General features: G+C 36.5%; 1 protein-coding gene across 1 annotated transcript in view; it reads left to right on the top strand.

Moving 5' to 3' along the window:
• Nucleotides 1-18,044, top strand: part of Smp_144820 (hypothetical protein) — a gene marked incomplete at both ends in the record, with an annotated part of 40,703 nt that extends 22,659 nt beyond the window's left edge. The window contains 4 exons of the mRNA XM_018798714.1: nt 5,392-5,532; nt 13,092-13,354; nt 15,644-15,796; nt 18,017-18,044. Coding sequence (XP_018653628.1) covers nt 5,392-5,532; nt 13,092-13,354; nt 15,644-15,796; nt 18,017-18,044 — 585 coding nt within the window. The remainder of the gene's footprint in view (nt 1-5,391; nt 5,533-13,091; nt 13,355-15,643; nt 15,797-18,016) is intronic.
• Between the last annotated feature and the right edge of the window lie 319 nt (nt 18,045-18,363).

Below are 18,363 nucleotides of genomic sequence, written 5' to 3'. Positions count from 1 at the left end.
TCATCACGTGCTCACTAGTGACTGGCTTCAAAATAGATTTCCTGGAGTTCTTGTGAGAAGATCATGGATCGATTGAAGCTAGACATGCCAGCTCAGTAGTCTGGAGGTTAAGTGTTCGCGCGCGCGACCGAGGGTCCGGGGTTCGAGTCCCTTTGTGCAGGGTTGTGGCTGCGCACTTCTGAGGAGTGCCATACTAGAACGAAACGGCTGTCCAGTGTTTCTAGGTTTCCAATGGTGGTCTAGCTTAGATCGACTCACAAAATCAACTAATAAAATTAATACAATCTCCACAAATCCCCAAAATTGGTAATTGGTCATTAATCGGTATATATTGGTCATTAATCGGTATATATATATATATATATATATATATATAATGACATTGCCCTGAGTGTATTGTCCCTCATATCGTAAATAAACTAATGGTCACACATTGTTCTACTATGATTCCACGTCATCTGGTAGTCTTTTTTTACTGTAGAAAAAAACTAACAGAAAGCTGATGTATCCAGTCTCAAACCGTGTGAATTTCATTCTTTATTCACATTGCGTTTTTGTTGTTGTAACACATTAATGTGTATACATTCATACGACAACATATTATTATCGTTACCCGTTGTGTTGGCACTCTTCAAATTTCTTTCTTTAATAATTAATAAATGAAAAATAAATCAGGCGTGAAATAGTCATTGAATGCGGTCAAAAGTGCAATCATGTGAAAAACTAACATGGATACTACTAGTACCACTACTACACTATGCATAATATTTTATTACGTGTTAAATATGCATTAATTAATTAAATTACCATAATATGTATAGTTGGAATATTGTAGTCAATTTTCTTATTTACTTATATATATATATATATATATATATATATATATAGGTGGATAGTTTGCATATGTGTTTATAATTAGTTGCGTTATTAGCTACGGTTATCGTTGTTGTTAGTGACGGTCATGATGATCATCGTATTTTCTTCAAAAATCTACTTTTCTATCGGTCATATTATATTATTGTAATATTTCATTGTTTAATGTTAACTATTCATGGAATCACATGGACATGGACTTGTATAATGGACTAATTTTAGTTCAATATCCAATGAAGATCAAGAGACAGTCAGTAGTAGTATTAATAGGTGTTTCTTTTGAATTCTAGAAATTCTTAGTAGTTGTGTTGTATATTCATTACACTACCATCGGATTATAGATTGAATTCAGGAATTTAGAGTGAGGATTTTTTTACTAAATGGAATGTAAATTAACAACATTAGTCGAGTTGTAAATCAGTAAATAAATCAACCACCCGATGCTTCCAGGTTTTCAATGGTGATCTAACATACATCGATTCATGATGTCAATCAAATCTCAACTATCTCCACATTTATTTTATTTATTTAAACACATAAATATTGCTACAAATGAGCAACAGATATATATGCGCCACACAAATTTCGTTTGATTTTTCTGAGGGCTGTAATACTGCCCGGGTGCCCAGACCGAAGCAGGTGGTTTTCTTAGGGGACCACACCCGGAGCCTTTGACCTAAAGATCCTATCCACAAGGTAGTGGAGCAACGTCAAAAGATCCAGTCCCATGGTAGCCGGTGACCAACAATTGGTTCATACGTCATTTGTTTCCTCACGATACTGGAGCTCATGTGCACCATTGGTTTGTAATCAGGGTTTTCCAACTCTCCTAGGTGGACGCGCTGTGTCCACTAACCCGGTTAAACAGTCCTCCCAATTTCGTAAACAACACCCCTGGTGCGAGAGGGCAATGAGCAGGATTTCCGTGGCAGTTGTTGTATACGCGTGGTCATGTGAGAGCATGTGGAGAGGAAAAGCTGACTTTCCCCACTCTCGGCCGTACCAGGGCATTTGGGGGCAACTACCCTATACTGATATTTTTTTTAAAATACACTAATTAGCATTGTTCTCTCTTTTATAATATAATACACATTTGTGACGGATTTGCTTACTAAAAGAAAAAAAGAGAAAATATAAAAACAACAAAATGTACACACACACACATACACACTTATAAACAAAGTATTCCTTTACTTTATAGGTCATAAATACTTTTTTTGTGAAAATCTTCTACATTGTACCGTTTGTTGTTTTGTTTAATAAGTTGAACATTCCATTTCTATGTCTGTTCTGTTCTCTTCTTAATTAACTCTCAATTTTGTACTAATAAAATCTGGGTTGTTGTTTTCTTCTTATTTTGAAGCTTTTGTCGGTCATTTTTTTGGTATCTTATGATGATATTTAATTAAAAATATGTAAAGAAAATAGAAAGACTTTTGTTTGGCTTAAATGAACTTATCCATACCCTAATTAAATGAACTAACTGTACATCGTTCTATGTTGATGACAAATATTTTGTTTATCTATCTCTCTGGTTGTTTTTTTTTTTTTTTAAATAAACAAGGATGCACACACATATTACACTCAACGTTAATATTATGTGAGTAATGCACTATAAGTGCATAGTGTCGCATATAATTAACGAGGTATGTATAAATGTGTTTACAGGGTGTACAACGTGTTTATGATAAAAGGCTACGATGAACTGTGAAAAACTCATCACAAGATGCTGTTGTATTTTTATTCAGGAATTTTTAGAAAACTTTCTGTTACTGTACCAATAAACTATATTTTTCTTAATTAATGAATTAATTAAGAAATACCTGTTTTATTTTTTTATTCTGTCACTCAACAACAGAATGCACCAATAAATATTTGAATATTCAGGAACTTGAGAATTTATAAACAGTTGTGAATACAGTGTAAGCAAAGATTGGATAGTGGCTAGCAATGGAATCCAGGACAAGGCGCGTTTCGTCCCATTTGGGACTCGTCAGCTGGATGTACCTGCATCTCAGAGTTAATGTTCACTTTGGGACTAGGACTCAAACGCCATCGCGTTATCCACTCAGCTACTGGGTTCTGATAGCTAATTGCTTGTGCAATACAATAAATTCTTGACGTGTGTTATCGACAAGCATTCATTACTTTACTTTAGGCAATATTGGTTGAATATATAAATCTGGTTTAAGCTATACAAGGTTGCTGTGATCATGAATTCACTTTGACATCAATATATCTTGCATGTTATTCTAACTGAATCTAAGAAAAATGGATCATGTTTTATAAAATTTATGATGATGGAATTTCACCTTAACAATGAATACCTGGTCAGTTTTTAGTGTTAAAAACGGCTAATATTGGTATGTATCATGCCATATTAACTTACGTAATATAGGGTTAAATTGTACGATTATCATCTATATTATTCTAATACTGTCCAAAAGTAGTATTTATTATTATTATTTAAACACATAAATATTGGTACAAGGAAGCACCAGATAAATATGCGCCTCACAAATCTCATTTGATTTGTGTGAGGGCTGTGATACTGCCCGGGTACCCAAACTGAAGCAGGTGGTTTTCTTAGGGGGCCACACGCGGTGCCTTTGACCTAAAGGTCTGATCCACAAGGCAGTGGAGTATAGTGAGGAGATGTAGTCTATTGGTGGCCGGTGACCAACAATTGGTTCATACATCATTTGTTCCCTCAGGATACTGGAGCCAATGTGCACCGCTGGTTTGTAATCAGGGTTTTCCAACTCCCCTAGGTGGATCCTCCACATCCACCAACCCGGTTAAAGCTCCGGCTATTCGCTTTTCGTCCTCTCAATTTCATAAACAACAGTAATGCCACGATAAGGCAGTGAGTAGGACTTCCTTGACAGAGGCTATATATGCGTGGCCATGTGAGAGCATTTGGAGAGGGAGAGCGGACTCTCCCCACTCTCGGTCGTACCAGGGCATTTGGGGTCCAAAAGTAGAGTTATATGTGTTTGAATACCAGTTTAACATTTAAAGTACCATTGTAGACGGATTTTGAACACTAACCATTGGACTGATTAAATACAATCCGTGTATCTCATATCTTATTGTCTAGAGGTATTCAATATTAAATGGTTGGAAAGAGTCAGTAAGAAACTCTGCTTGACTTAGGTCTCATGCTAGTTGACATTGATCAGCAAGGCGTACCTACAGTCATAAGGAAAGCACAGCTACCTGCCTGTAAGACTAAAACCCACTTTACCCAGCTTCATCGTCTGAGTCGTTACCGCTAAGCTATTGAGGCGGCAATTGACCTCCTGTAGGAATGAAATGCTTCCAGTTGATTGATCATGGAGTTGATGACTTAAATTATTTAGATAATTTAGTGATTCGATACATTTAAATAAATGTCATTTGTATCCAACAATTTCCATTTCTTCTTACAATAGTTAGAATATTTCCACATAAATCTTAAACACTTGATACCTAAGTTCAGAGAATCGGCATATTTTTCATTCTGTACCTACCGAAGAAGGTGATCCATCAACTTTCATATAACTATTGGTTTCTTTTAATAAAATGTGAAATTTTATACCCTGATCGGTTGACAATAATAGTAGTCGTATTGGTAGTACTTGGTTTGTTGTACATCTCTTGCCTATTTACTTATTATTCCACTTTTCACTATTATTCTTTTTGCTTTAACAGTTGTATGGAATTCGGATTATGATTTTCAGTGAAGTTTATTTTAAGTTAGCAGATTAAACACTGTTTCCATATTTTTGTTAGTTATCAGTTTTAACAAGTGTTTTGATGATTTCCTCTTTTTTTTGTATTGCTTTCTGTTACTTTCTTACATTATTCTGGCTTGATAACTGACTCCAGGGCTTGATTATTGAGTTTTGTCGATGGGTGGATCATTCATGGTTCAAAAATATCTTCTGTATAATTTTATGTGGGTTTATGGTTATTTGTACATTCTGAAATGTTCATAAAAGGTTTACACTTTTCAAGGTTACGGTTTTCCTGTTAAATATTAACACGTATTATTAATTGCACCATACATTATTTATCTAATCGAGTGATCAGTAAATCAACAGTAGTAATATATTGTAGTTGAAGGATTGGTTTAATTTGTAGGTTGTATTCATCACAGATTAATCTCAGTAAGAGAACTATTGAAAGCCAGCGGACGGTGAACAGGTGTTTCGTCCTGGTTTGAGACTCTTCAACTCGGTAGCTTCGATGGTCAAGTGTCTATCATGAGACGTAAAGATCCTGGTTCCAGTCGCTGACTGAGTTGTGAGTGCGCGTTACCACTGAGAAGTCTCATACCAGGATGAAGTAGCTGTCCAGTGTTTCCTTACTCTCAATGATACTCCAACTAAGGTCAATCTGTAATAAATAAAACCTTACAATCATTAATAATTACCAAATGTTCCTGGAATTTACTGTTTTTCAGGGACTTTTATTTTAATCCTATTCACTGAATATTTTCAAAAATGTTCCTTTGTTCATAATTCTTTCTTGTAGTTACGATTCGGTGTTTCCGCAAAATTCGATGCCCATCTTTCCGAGTTTACTCATCGAAGTTCATGTTTCACATGTCCTGTGTGTATGACTAAGCTAAGTACTCGTTGGGCTTTAACACAACATGCTTTTTCTGAGCATTGGGTAAGTGAAATGTGTTACACGTATTTTTTAGCAATTGTTTACTTGTAATAGAAATTAATGTCGCAAAGAGTTGTTTGGTTTTATTTTTAACTGTAAATGAGGATGAAAAATTGATTGATTCGGTAGTGAATCTTCACCAACTGAGGTGGTTGGCACGTGTATCATGTAGATTCAATCACCGCCTAACTCGTTGGGCGATATCGGATGGTATCAGAGTAAATTAGAAAGATGCTCTAGGTAACCAAATCAAAACCTGGCATCGTTTCATGAAGTTATTGACTGCTGGTCTAAGCCGTATGCGTAGATGCAGATTACCTGGTTGTGAGGTCCGCAAGACTTTCGTAACCATTTGTTAGAGCCTGGGTGATATCTCAGAATCATCCACAATGGCGCAGGCGCATTCATTCTTTATTTTTTTCTTGGTTCGTAAATTGCGAAATCCTATATTACCTTTTCGTTTTCTTTCCTCCTGGTACTGTTGTAACTATGATATCAATGTTGATAAATTTATCTTGACATCTTAATGTGATGTGCCAACTTAAACTGCCACACAAATGTGTCAGATTCTACGTTGTATGTGATTGAAACAGCATGTGACAAATAAGTGATTTTTAACCCTACTATTAATTTGGTACTTGTTCTTCTTATTAGTTGTGACCTTTCCACTTGTGTACGTTTTTATATATGTGCTTGCATCTATGTCTGTGTACACCTTATTTATTGTACTACATGTAAAAGAATTCAAACTAAATTACACATTCATCAATAGATTTGGCGGGTAATGTCAATATCCAAGCTACACTCATTCATTTTCTCGTTTCCGATTTGTCTGTCGATGTGCATCCTTAAAATGTATTCATATATTACTCTATTATTACAGTGAAGTCTGATGATCTCTGGTTGAAAACAATATTTTCAGCTTATTCATTGTGTTAATGTAAAACCTTAAGGAATTTTTTTTCTTGAATGAACTAATCTTCCTATATAATGCTTTCTTTTATATATTTTTCTCTCTATTTTCCCAGGGTACACTTTGTTATATTTGTTGTGTTTATATTTTTAAACCGACTGAAGGAAATTCTTCAGTAGAGAGCAATAATCATAATATAAACACTACAAATATATGTACTATATCCTCGTCGTCCTCCTGTCCGTCATCATCATCAACTGCGGGATCAGTAGCAACATTTGACAAGAGAAATCATAACGACAAATCAAAATTGGATTTATCTACTACAACAGTATGGGACCATATATTTGTTTGTATGAATGAACGTCTTGAATTGTTAACCACTCGTCATCACAACACATCATCATCATCATCATCATTAATAAGAACAAGCAATGATCAAAACAATGCTGATTGTTCATTATCAAAGGTTCAATCAAATTTTGAGAAAGAAAATAATGGTAATTATTTTTATCATAATATAGTAACTGTATACTTTACTAATGAACTAATCATCATTGAAGTAACGACTATCAGATGTTTCTTGTGCAAAATCTAAATCGCGATGATAGATAGTTTATACCCTATTAAAACGTAACAATATTTGTATATTAACGCACTTCGAAGTGATAAAATGAAAAGGTCAAAACATAGGGACCATGATGCATAATTCTTCGAAGGTAAATCAGGGACTCTTCGTATTTGAAATTAAAGGGCTGATCAGACAAACAGTCGTTTATTTGGAGCTACAAGGCATTCTTGATGTATTCCTACTAATCTAGTCATTACTCCTAACTCTCTTAGTCAGTACTTCATGTTCTAACTGTGAATCTTGATCTCAAGTTAAACTGGAAGACTAATTCGATTCCCTATTCAAGGTCATGGATGCGCACTGATGAAGAGTCTCATTCTAGAACGAATCGACCGTCTAGTGCTTCCATGCTTCCGATAATGGTCTAATATTGATCGGCTCATGACTTCAATGATATTCATTACTACTTATTGATCAGTGCTGAATTTTCGCCTTTTTTATTTTATCAACTCTAACACTGTTACTTGATAACGATTATGTAAACTTAATCGATTACTTTTTCGGAGTCATCAGCCACATCTCATTGGTTTTGTTAGCAGATTGTTCTACGTAATCATCATGATCCAGTGATTGTGAGAATTCAGTGCTAACATGTGTTTCATTCATAAACGACCAAAGTGATTCACTGATAAGTTCATTATTACTGTGCATAGTTTGTATATAAGTTTGAGTTTACTTTTTTATATTTCTTTCCCATTAATTGATTTTTTCAAACTGCATGCTTTATGTTTAGTCCGTTTTATGTATCATTCATCTCCGTAATTTCATTTCTCACCTTTCGATAACATTAAAATGTGATAATTTGTGCTGATGTAGATTTGCTTTAAGGTCAGTCAGTCAGTCACAACGTAGAACTTCGTACGTACGTACATCAGTTCGAGTTGCCATACCACATTAGCACAGAGATGCAGTTGTCGATTCAAATCCCATAGTGGTAGAAGTAGTAGGAGTATAATCAGAAATCCAAAAGATTAGGGTTTGAAGAAATTATTGAAAGAGTATAGTACAGTGAAATAAATTTGGAAAGAGAAAAAGATAGAGACATGAGGAATTCAGAAGATTAGAAGTTGGTAGAACACAAAGAGTGGATACACCTACGCCATTGTAAACGATTTTGAGCCATGTCATTCAAGGTCTCTAACCATCGGTAGCTATCATCTCGCGAATCCCAACCAGGTAGTCTACACCTACCAACATGGCTCAGTCCAATTGTCAGTGACTTCATTGATTTGTGCCACGTTTTGGTCTGGCCGCCCCTAGCTTTCTTCCAACCTACTCCTACACCATGAAACATTGCACGTCGGGGCAGTCGGTGGTTGGGCATACGTAACACATGTCCCAGCCATCTCAACTGATGAAGTTTCACTACTTCATCAATCGATTTGCCATCCTTACCTAGTACCCGTTTCCTAACAACTGCATTACTTACCCGGTGGTCCCAGGATATACGAGCAATGCTTCGAAGACACCTGTGATCAAAAACTAGTAGCCTACGAATATCCTCTACTCTTATCGGCCATGTTTCACTACCATAAAGTAGGACGGAGCGAACTGCTGCACAGTAAACACGTCCTTTGGTTGCTAGACGGATATCTCGCCTACGCCATAAATGACGCAAGTTGGCGAAAGCTAGACGTGCCTTCTGTATCCGTGCTGAGATTTCGTCACACACCAGACCACAAGGGCTGATGAGACTCCCAAGATAAGTGAAGCAGTCAACACGCTCAACTTCTTCACTCCCTATCATTAGTTCAGGTGTTGCTGCAACCCAATCCTGAAGTAACATTTTGCACTTCGAGGGAGAGAATCGCATCCCGAACATGCCTGCATAGTTGCTTATAGTGGTCAGAAGACTCTGCATTTTGTCAGCGTCCTCAATAAGTAAAACTATGTCGTCGGCGTATTCTAAGTCAATAAGTGAGCCTTCCGGTAAAAGTTCAACTCCTGGAGGTTTGGCTGATGAAAGTGCTATCTCTAAAAGTATGTTCATGACAAAGTTAAACAAGAATGGGGAGAGTGGACAGCCCTGACGAACACCACTTGAGGTAATCAGTTCTGATGACAGTTCGCCATAGGATCTAACTCGACCAGTAGTGTTCGAGTAGAGAGCCTTTATGAGGTTAATGTACTTCTTTGGTACTCCTTTCAGTGACAAACACTGCCATAGAACCTCACGATCCACGGAGTCAAATGCCGCCTTAAGGTCAAGAAATACTACTATTGTGGGACGTCTGAATGTATGTCTATGTTCTAGGACCTGACGTAGAGTGAATATCTGGTCTATGCAACCACGTCCAGGTCGGAAACCAGCCTGGTTTTCTCTAGTCTGCTCTTCACGAGCTTTGGTTAGGCGACCTAGTATTATTGAAACTAATATTTTAGACACTATATTAGTCAAACTGATCCCTCTGTGATTGTCACAGGAGTACTTTTGTCCTTTCTTATAGACTGGCACAATCAGCGATTGGGACCAGTCAGATGGAATTACGTCCAGTTCCCAGATTCTACCTAAGACCTCAGTCAATCTCACTGCTAGTACTGGACCACCATCATTAAAAATCTCAGGGGACAACCTGTCAGGGCCTGCTGCTCTCCCTCGCTTCAGATTTCCTATAGCTTTTTCAACCTCGTAGAGAGTTGGAGGACTTACCTCAATTTGCCATTCAGGACGACTGGGGATCGTCGGTAATTGAAGTGTGGCTGAAGGCCAGTTGAACTGATCCCTAAAGTGTTCTGCCCATCGAACCAATCTCCTGGATTGAGAATGAATGATATGCCCATCTTTATCTGAGATGGTTCCACTGATACTTGGGTTCCTAATGCCGGTTTCTTTAATAAGTCTGAACAGCTGTCTGCTGTTACCTATTGCCGCTGCCTTTTCCATCTCTCTTGCTTTCGCTACCCACCACTGTTCACGATCATTACGTAGGCTTCTTATTAGCCTGCGCTTAAGTTGACTCCGCTCTTCGTTATGTTCAGAGCCAGGTGGGATGAGTTTTCGAGCATCTATCAGTGCGGTAGATGCTGCCGAGATCCATTGTTTCTCCCTAACCTTATGGTTTACCTTACTGGCTTATATCACTGCTGATTCCACAGCTTTTCGGATGTCATTCCACGCTGCCTCGGGGTGGGCATAACTTACATGGCTGCCTAACTGTTTTTCTAGTTGTTCCTGAAATATATTCTTAGCTGGCCTATCATTAAGTAGAACCCTTAGAAGTTTCCCTGCAGTGTCTTTCCTACGTCTAGTAAGACGTAGACAGATACGTGCTCGCACTAGAGCATGATCTGAATCTAAACATGTGCTCCAGAATGAGCGACAGTCTTCTATCGAGCCCCTCCATCGGTGGCTGATAGCGATGTGATCTAATTGGGTCCAACATTGGGACGAATTCGGGGGTCGCCATGTCAAAAGATGTTTTTCCTTATGCTTAAAGTTAGTATTTGCAAGAAATAGGCGGTTATCTGAGCATAGCTGCAACAGACGGTCGCCATTATCTGTTCTTTTAGCCATGACACCATAAGATCCACCCAGGTGTCTTTCCCTTTCACTTAGTTTACCTACTTGAGCATTAAAGTCACCTGCTACCATTACTACATCAGGACGCCTAGCTTTTCGGAGAAGGTCAGAAAGTTTCTTGTAGAACTCATCTTTTATATCGTCTGAGCTGCAGTCAGTGGGAGAGTAGGCAGAGACGACGAACAGGCAACGACGAGTTTCCCTGTCTTTCCGGGTCCTTACTGATCCGTTTAGTCGGACAGCGCATAGACGACTGTCTACTGGGATCCAGTCTAAAAGAGCTAGTTCTGCCCTAGGACTTAATGCTATACCTAGTCCAGCGAGGCCACGGGAAGCAGCATCAGGGCTTCCAGATACACGAAGCGTGTATCGAGATGAATCTTTATTTTGATTAGGTGAGGTCAAATGAATGACGCTACTCGGATCTTGTATGCGCGTTTCGGAGACGCAGCACACATCGATGGTGTAAAATTCTAGAGTCCTAGCTAAGGAAGCCTGTTGTCCTATTTGGCACAATGTTCGGACATTAAAAGTTCCTACATGTAGTTTAGAGCGTGGTTTCAGGAGACCAGGAATAACGTTCTGTGTACTCGAATCGTTTGCCCTAGCGGTGCGAGGTGATAAAAGGACGTGGGAAGGGTTAGTCGTGGAGATAAGAGAGTTATTAGGAGGTGTAGGAAGGATTTGAAAGTGACCAACTTGGTCTCGTGTGCAGTTACGGGTATGAGGGCTAATATCACTTCCCGGCTGCCCACACCGTGGAAGGGTATTTCTTGAGGGACCTGAAAAAGAAGTTGGATTAGTGTTGGTCATAACGACCTGGGAGCGTGACCGCAGTGCCCAAGGGACAACTGCTTGAGGCCGGTCACGCACGGCCTTTTTGTGGGGGATTTTTGACGTGTTAGCTCCGTTCTTCAAAGGACCTTACCGCCGGAGACGGAAATCCGTGGGATAAGGCGAGGTGTGCATTTTTAGGGTCGACCTTTTCTAACCCCACCCCTCCTTGTGGGAAGGCAGCATCGCTGTCATGCTGGTTGTCTGAAGGAAACACCTTACTACTGTCACACCTCTGTACAGTCAGCAGTACGATTTCGCCTTCGGACCTTGGGATTGCTGCTTTTAGTCTTACCGCTCTTCAAACGACCTGCCTGGCATGGTAGGACCTTGAGGAACGATTGTTCCAGCCAGCATAGCCCGATTGGTTCATCACGATAGGCAAGCCCGACCACCACATCAAGGTAGCAGCAACGGTCGTGGATTAACGTTGTTGAGATTTATGTGTTACATATGTCTACCCATGTATATAGTACTAGTGCTTATTGACATTGAGATTCGGAAAAAATAGCTAGGACCATACAAATCAAGACATAATATTTAATTAGAAAGTTATTGACTACTAATCTAGGCAATTTCGATAGCTAGAGAATACCGTCTAGGACCCGTGGACACTGACTTATCGTAATCAATCCTGAGAGATATTGAATGAAATCGGTCACATTAACTCTGTTACATACATTTTTGGTGTTCCTCTAGATTTTGAATTATATGTCTATAACTTGATAGCCTAACATATGAGATAACCGAATTCGAGTAAGAATCAAATACTCATTTGTATATTCCATACTGAGGTACTATTATTATTATTAAACTTCTCAAACTTTCATGGTACACAGTGAAATAATCACTAAACATATCTATTTTATTATTTGTAATCTTATAGGATAAATTAAGCGGTTAGACTAATCCACAGGGGATTTTGGACAGGTTTTTTTTTCTTTTCCTTTGTTCAAAAAGACTCTATAGAGTAGTAATAGTTTTCAATGAATCTGTATGCATGTATATCATTCATTAATGTATGTTACATTATTTTAAAATTTATAATATATTTCAAAGTACTTCACTTTTAATCCATGATATTTTCTGTTATATTTACAGATCTATCAGTACTTCATAATATATCTAATGCTACAATTATTATTGATAGTTCACCAGAAAATTATGATCATGGTAAATTAGTTTCTTCACAACAAACAAATTGGAGTTCATGTTCTGAAATTGTTAATACTTCTTTGTCAACTATCAATACTAATATCATTACTACTTCTACTACAATATTTAATAATCCTCCTGTTTTTAATTATAGTAATTCTATTAGTTCATCAATTACAACTGCAACATCTTCATTTATACCATCTACTGATAATCTAAACAAATATGTACATAAAATTTTCAATAATAAATTATTAAAAACAAAAAATACTAATCGTAAACATTCACTTCAAGTAAATAATAATAATTATTATGATTATATTAGTGACAATGATGTTGATAATGATGATCGTAATGATCGTAATTATGTTGGAAAAGAGAATGGTTTTAGTGATTATATTACAAATATTGATCATACTATAATAAAATTATCAAAAAATCATATCATAAATAACTATAATGATGAAATAATTAAATCAAAATTATCAGGATTGAATACTTTATCACAGTCCATGCCTAATATTTCTAAAAAACGACGTTGTATCTCAAAAGATTTAAATAATCATACAAAGAACCATGTTGTTTGTCATGATGAAATGGTAAAAAACAATCTGACTACTTGTACTGGTAGTAATGCTCCTACTATTCACAACATTATCACGAGTAGTAGTATGAATCGTTCTACCTTTTCTGGTAATTATTTACAAAATTCTGATTTAGATGAACAAGAATGCTCAACCATTTGTCTTGTTGATGACGTTAATACAGAAAAGTAGGTTTGTTTTTTTTGGTTATAAATATACTGGTTTATATTTATTTTTACAACCTAATAGCTGTCAAGTATGGGTCGATGTATATGTCATTCAAGCCGTAATAGGTAGGTGGGTGGGTTTTGCTTAGGAAATCATCCTCAAACTCCCATGAATTAACTTTCAGTATTCACTAGTTGGGTTTAGTCTTAAGGGATATACTTAGTTTTTTAAATAAATAAAAGCTCTTATTCTTTAGTAATATATTTGTCCAGTTAGCCACTAATATGGTTTAGCTAAAAGTTATTCGTTAAAGATATGATTATAGCTAGAATTCGATAGGAAAATTGTCCATTTAGTTATACTAATACTTCTTGTTAATTTATACGCCTAAAAGCATCGACATGCTTAAGGATGTGGAGTTCCTTATTCTGGAAATGCTCTTATATAGTCCCATATGTTTATTTCAGGACAGTCCTACTCACTGGCTTCACATGGCGAAGGTCTTTTTCCAAAAGAAAGATTGAATAAGTCAACGAACCAATTGTCTATTCGTGAATGCACATGACTTTCAAATTAATAAGTCACATCTACGAACTTTATTCCATCTACTTCGATTTGGACAGCCAGTGAGTAAAGTCTCCAGTTGTTGCCTGGGGGTTCACATAAATTCAATATTATTCTATCAGATGGTATAAAATATTGTTTAAGTTAAAATAGAATACTGATACATTACACCAATCAGGAATTGGTTAAATAATAATTGCACGGGATTGGTCAGGAAACGGCTTAAATTTCCCAGGAATTGAGACACTACTGGTACCTTACTTGGATTAGTATGCATACATGACAATTCGGTTTCGGTCTTTTCAGTAAAGTAGTCGGTTAGGCTCGTGTACAAGAAGATTGCTTATTGGTATGGAGTCACGGTATATTTATTGCTGATGATCAACTCAGTACAAAAAAGTATAATTTCTAAGTGCACTGGCACATTATTATCGAGTTGTATGAATTTAAAAACTAACCTTGAATAAAGAACATTAAAATTATTAGCTCTAGCCTTATCATCAAATTATTAATGTTAAATCGGAATGCGGGCTTGTGGAGATTGTAGTAATTTAAGTAGTTGAATTTATGAATCGATCGAAGCTAGACTACTATTAAAAATCTGGAAGCACTGAACGGCTGTTTCTTCTTGGTATGGGACTTCACAAAACCCGCATTTGGATAACATTCATCACGTGACTGATTTCAAGATGGAATTCCTGGAGTTCTCATGAGAAGCCCTGACCAGCAGAGTCCAATCCATATCGGGTGGAGACAGGTATCTTATTTATTTATTTAAACACATAAATATAGGTACACAGGGGCACCAGATACATATGCGCCACACAAATCTCATTTGATTTGTGTGAGGGTTGTGATACTGCCTGGGTGCCCAAACCGAAGTAGGTGGTTTTCTTAGGGGGCCACACCCTGAGCCTTTGACCAAAGGATCTGGTTCACAAGGCAGTGGAGCATCGTGAGGAGATGCAGTTTCATGGTAGCCGGTGACCAACGATTGATTCACACGCCATTTGTTCCCTCAGGATACTGGAGCCCATGTGCACCATTGGTTTGGAATCAGGTTTTTCCAACTCCCCTAGGTGGATGCGCCGTGTCTACCAACCCGGTTAAAGCGCCGTACATTCGCTATTCGTCCTCTCAATTTCGTAAACAACAGTAATGCCACGAGAAGGCAGTGAGTAGGACTTCCCTGTCAGAGGCTATATACGCGTGGCCACGTGAGAGCATTTGGAGAGGGAGAGCGGACTCTCCCCACTCTCGGCCGTACCAGGGCATTTGGGGCAAATAGGAACAATTACGGGGCGGACTTGCATACATATAGCAAACAATTCTCTTGAACCTAGCACACAGCAATACTGTCATGCACTGCTTCATCGCCCTTGGCAGATCCGGCAACCCGAAAGTCACGATAACAGGGCATACGACAGGTGTCTACCTCAAACAATGGATGAAAGGTTGCACAAGATCATAGATCGATTAATAATGTTAGAGTTTATAATCACACTGTTTGTGTATTTTCATAAAACACATTTTGCCAACTACACTTTGAAAAATTCTTTGTTATAGACAAATAACCAATATAGATAACTATTATCAGTTTGAACAGTTATAATGTGCTACACAAAATCATAATGGGTAGTTATTATTTACCAGTTATAATTTTATAAATGTTTATACCTGTGAATAACAACATGACTTATTACCATTATTATTATTATTTTCCGAAATGTTTTAACTTCCCATAGAATCTGTGTAATTTGCGGTAAAAAACAAACAGCTGATACATGGGAAGAGCATTGTCTATCCCATCGAAATCCTAAAATGGCATGGGACGGCGTACGAATCTCTCAACCAAATCGACCAGCTTTCTGTGAATCAAAATCTACTAAAGTCTATAGGTAAGTTGTGATTTTCTCTATACCCTTAGGTTTTTTTTCAATAATTCGATATGAGGTTTCATTAAGTATATTTCATGATTAAGTTTCAACATCACCTTGGTAATATAATACTGTATAGCCTTTTACTTCCTGTTCACTGTAGAAACTTCAAATGTATAACTGACAAAGATGGTTATTTTGCAGGACCAATTTTAATTAGCTTTGACTAATTCTACTTTATAAGGAACAAGAAAGCTTAAGAGGATTTTTGTTATTTTTTAAACACTGTAACAACCAGCAATAGAAATCAGTCAGATGGGATTACGTCCAGGTCAGGTAATGTCAATGCTACAACTGGATTATAACCTTTAACGACCTCTCAGGTTAATCCATCAGGCCTTGCTCTACCCCTTAGCTTTGAATTAGCTATGAGTTTTTCTTTTCTACTTCATTAAGAGTAGAAAGGCTGATGTTGCTACTCTAACATTCTCACTGACAATTCTATTTCTATGAGCTGATGGAGTGTGACAACTCGAACTAATCCATATGAGTTTGAATTATCTTCTTGGTTAACTCTTGATCAATCCTCATGTACATGTAGTATCCTGTGCAGATCACCTCGATACAATCATTTTATCATAATTTTTCTATAGAGTAGATAGATTATGGTTATCGGTGCGATCCAGAATAGACGTCTCATCCTATTCTATATCAACTTGAAACAAAATGACCATATCAATGCGATCTGCACAATATCTAGGTATGCCAACAAAAAGATGGTCAAAATTCAGTCGAAAAATATATCAAAAACAGGATAATTAAAAGTCTATGCAAATCTAACCTCTATTATACAATCTAGTGCCTATTTAAACTCAATAGCTCAATAAATAATGTAGTGAATGGTTTGAAGTGGAAGGTACATTGTGTCCATGTTCGCGTGTGAACATCAGTACTTCAGATATCGCAAGTACATCTAATTGATAATTTACAAAGATTGGATAAAACTAGGTTCTTAAATCTCACTGTTAACCATAATCAATTTACTTGTATTGTTTGTTTGCTTCTGTATAATCATTACTCTTTACGTTTTATTATCATACTTCAGGTGCTACATTTGTTATAGACGATTTACTATTCGATTTTCATGTTTTCGTCATATGATCACTGTGCATCGTTTAAAAAAGTCACAATTAGATACAAATATTTTAACTGAATTATTTAGTCGTAAGTTTAACTTTTATTATCTTATTACTGTCATTTTATTAGAATGGTTACAACGGTTGTTTTAAGATCTTGTTGACGAGTCCTAAATAGGACGAAACATGCATCCTGAATTTCACTGCTAGCCACCATTTAGCTTTGCGTATATTTCATTCACTGTTTACAATCATTGATCATGTCCATCTGTTATGAATTTATAAAAATAATATAGGACGTTTGCTAATTTGTTATTGATTTTATGTCCGACTTTTTAGCACGTGAATTATCCACTAATCGAAATACGACTTTTCTAATCTTAACACTGTTCCAAATCAATGACGTTCAACTGGTATGAGCAGTCTAGAGTCCTTATTGGTCCCTTGTCCACCTAATCCTTCCAATTGAATCCAGAACACCAACTGCAACTTCTGCTATGCGAATCATTTATTTCAAGCATACTCGGTTTATATACCAGACAGACAGACCGCATCACACCATCAAATAGAAAATAATATTTATAGAAGATCAAGCCAAAAGGTGGTTGTGAGTGTGAGATACAATAATCAATAAACTGAATATAATTTAGAAACAGTAGTTCGTAATAATAATAATTCATAGGTCAAAATGAAGCTTATAATAAGATGAATATAGATATACACAATCTAATTACAATAAGAATATATATAGAATAATCGTGCATTAATAGGTCCTGGATGTCTCCCGTACTTATGTCTTCGCTAGGATATAACACCATCGATTGTATTTGAACCAAACAAATCATGAAATCATTCATCAGTTAGAGAATAATATACTTGACTTCCAGCCAAGAGCATGGTTCAAACCTGCTACTTAATGACTGAAATTCCAAACTCTCTAACCAATGAATTACTGTGTCGGCGGTGCATATGATGAATCTACTAACGTATTTTTAAGATCTATTTTATTTTCAAATTTTTTTTTAAATTTTTTGAAACATTTTCCACTGATCATTTATTTAATAATGATCATTGATTATTTGTGTTTTCTTTTACTCCATTTTAGCAAATTCAACACAAAAAAGTTTTCCTGAATTAAATAAATTAAGTTCAGAATTGGGAAATTGTTCACTTAATTTATCAACTAACCTTGACAATAGTAATAATAATCATGTTTCATTGAAGAAAACTGCTAATATTACTAGTAGTACTAGTGATAGTGGTAGTAGTAGTAGTAGTAGTAGTAGTAGTAGTAGTAGTTAGTAAATTAATTAGTTATTTACAACTACCCCCTACTACTTTCTATACTGGAAAGATCATTTCAATTCCATAATAATGAAGGCGAAATACTTTGTAATAATTAAAAAAGAATCAAAAATAAAATCATTTAATAAGTTAGTATAATCAAATTCC

Source organism: Schistosoma mansoni, chromosome 7, assembly GCF_000237925.1.
Source record: "Schistosoma mansoni strain Puerto Rico chromosome 7, complete genome".
NCBI lineage: Eukaryota > Metazoa > Platyhelminthes > Trematoda > Strigeidida > Schistosomatidae > Schistosoma > Schistosoma mansoni.
The sequence above is the reverse complement of the archived record's forward strand: the minus strand, read 5'-3'. Positions and strand labels throughout refer to the sequence as shown.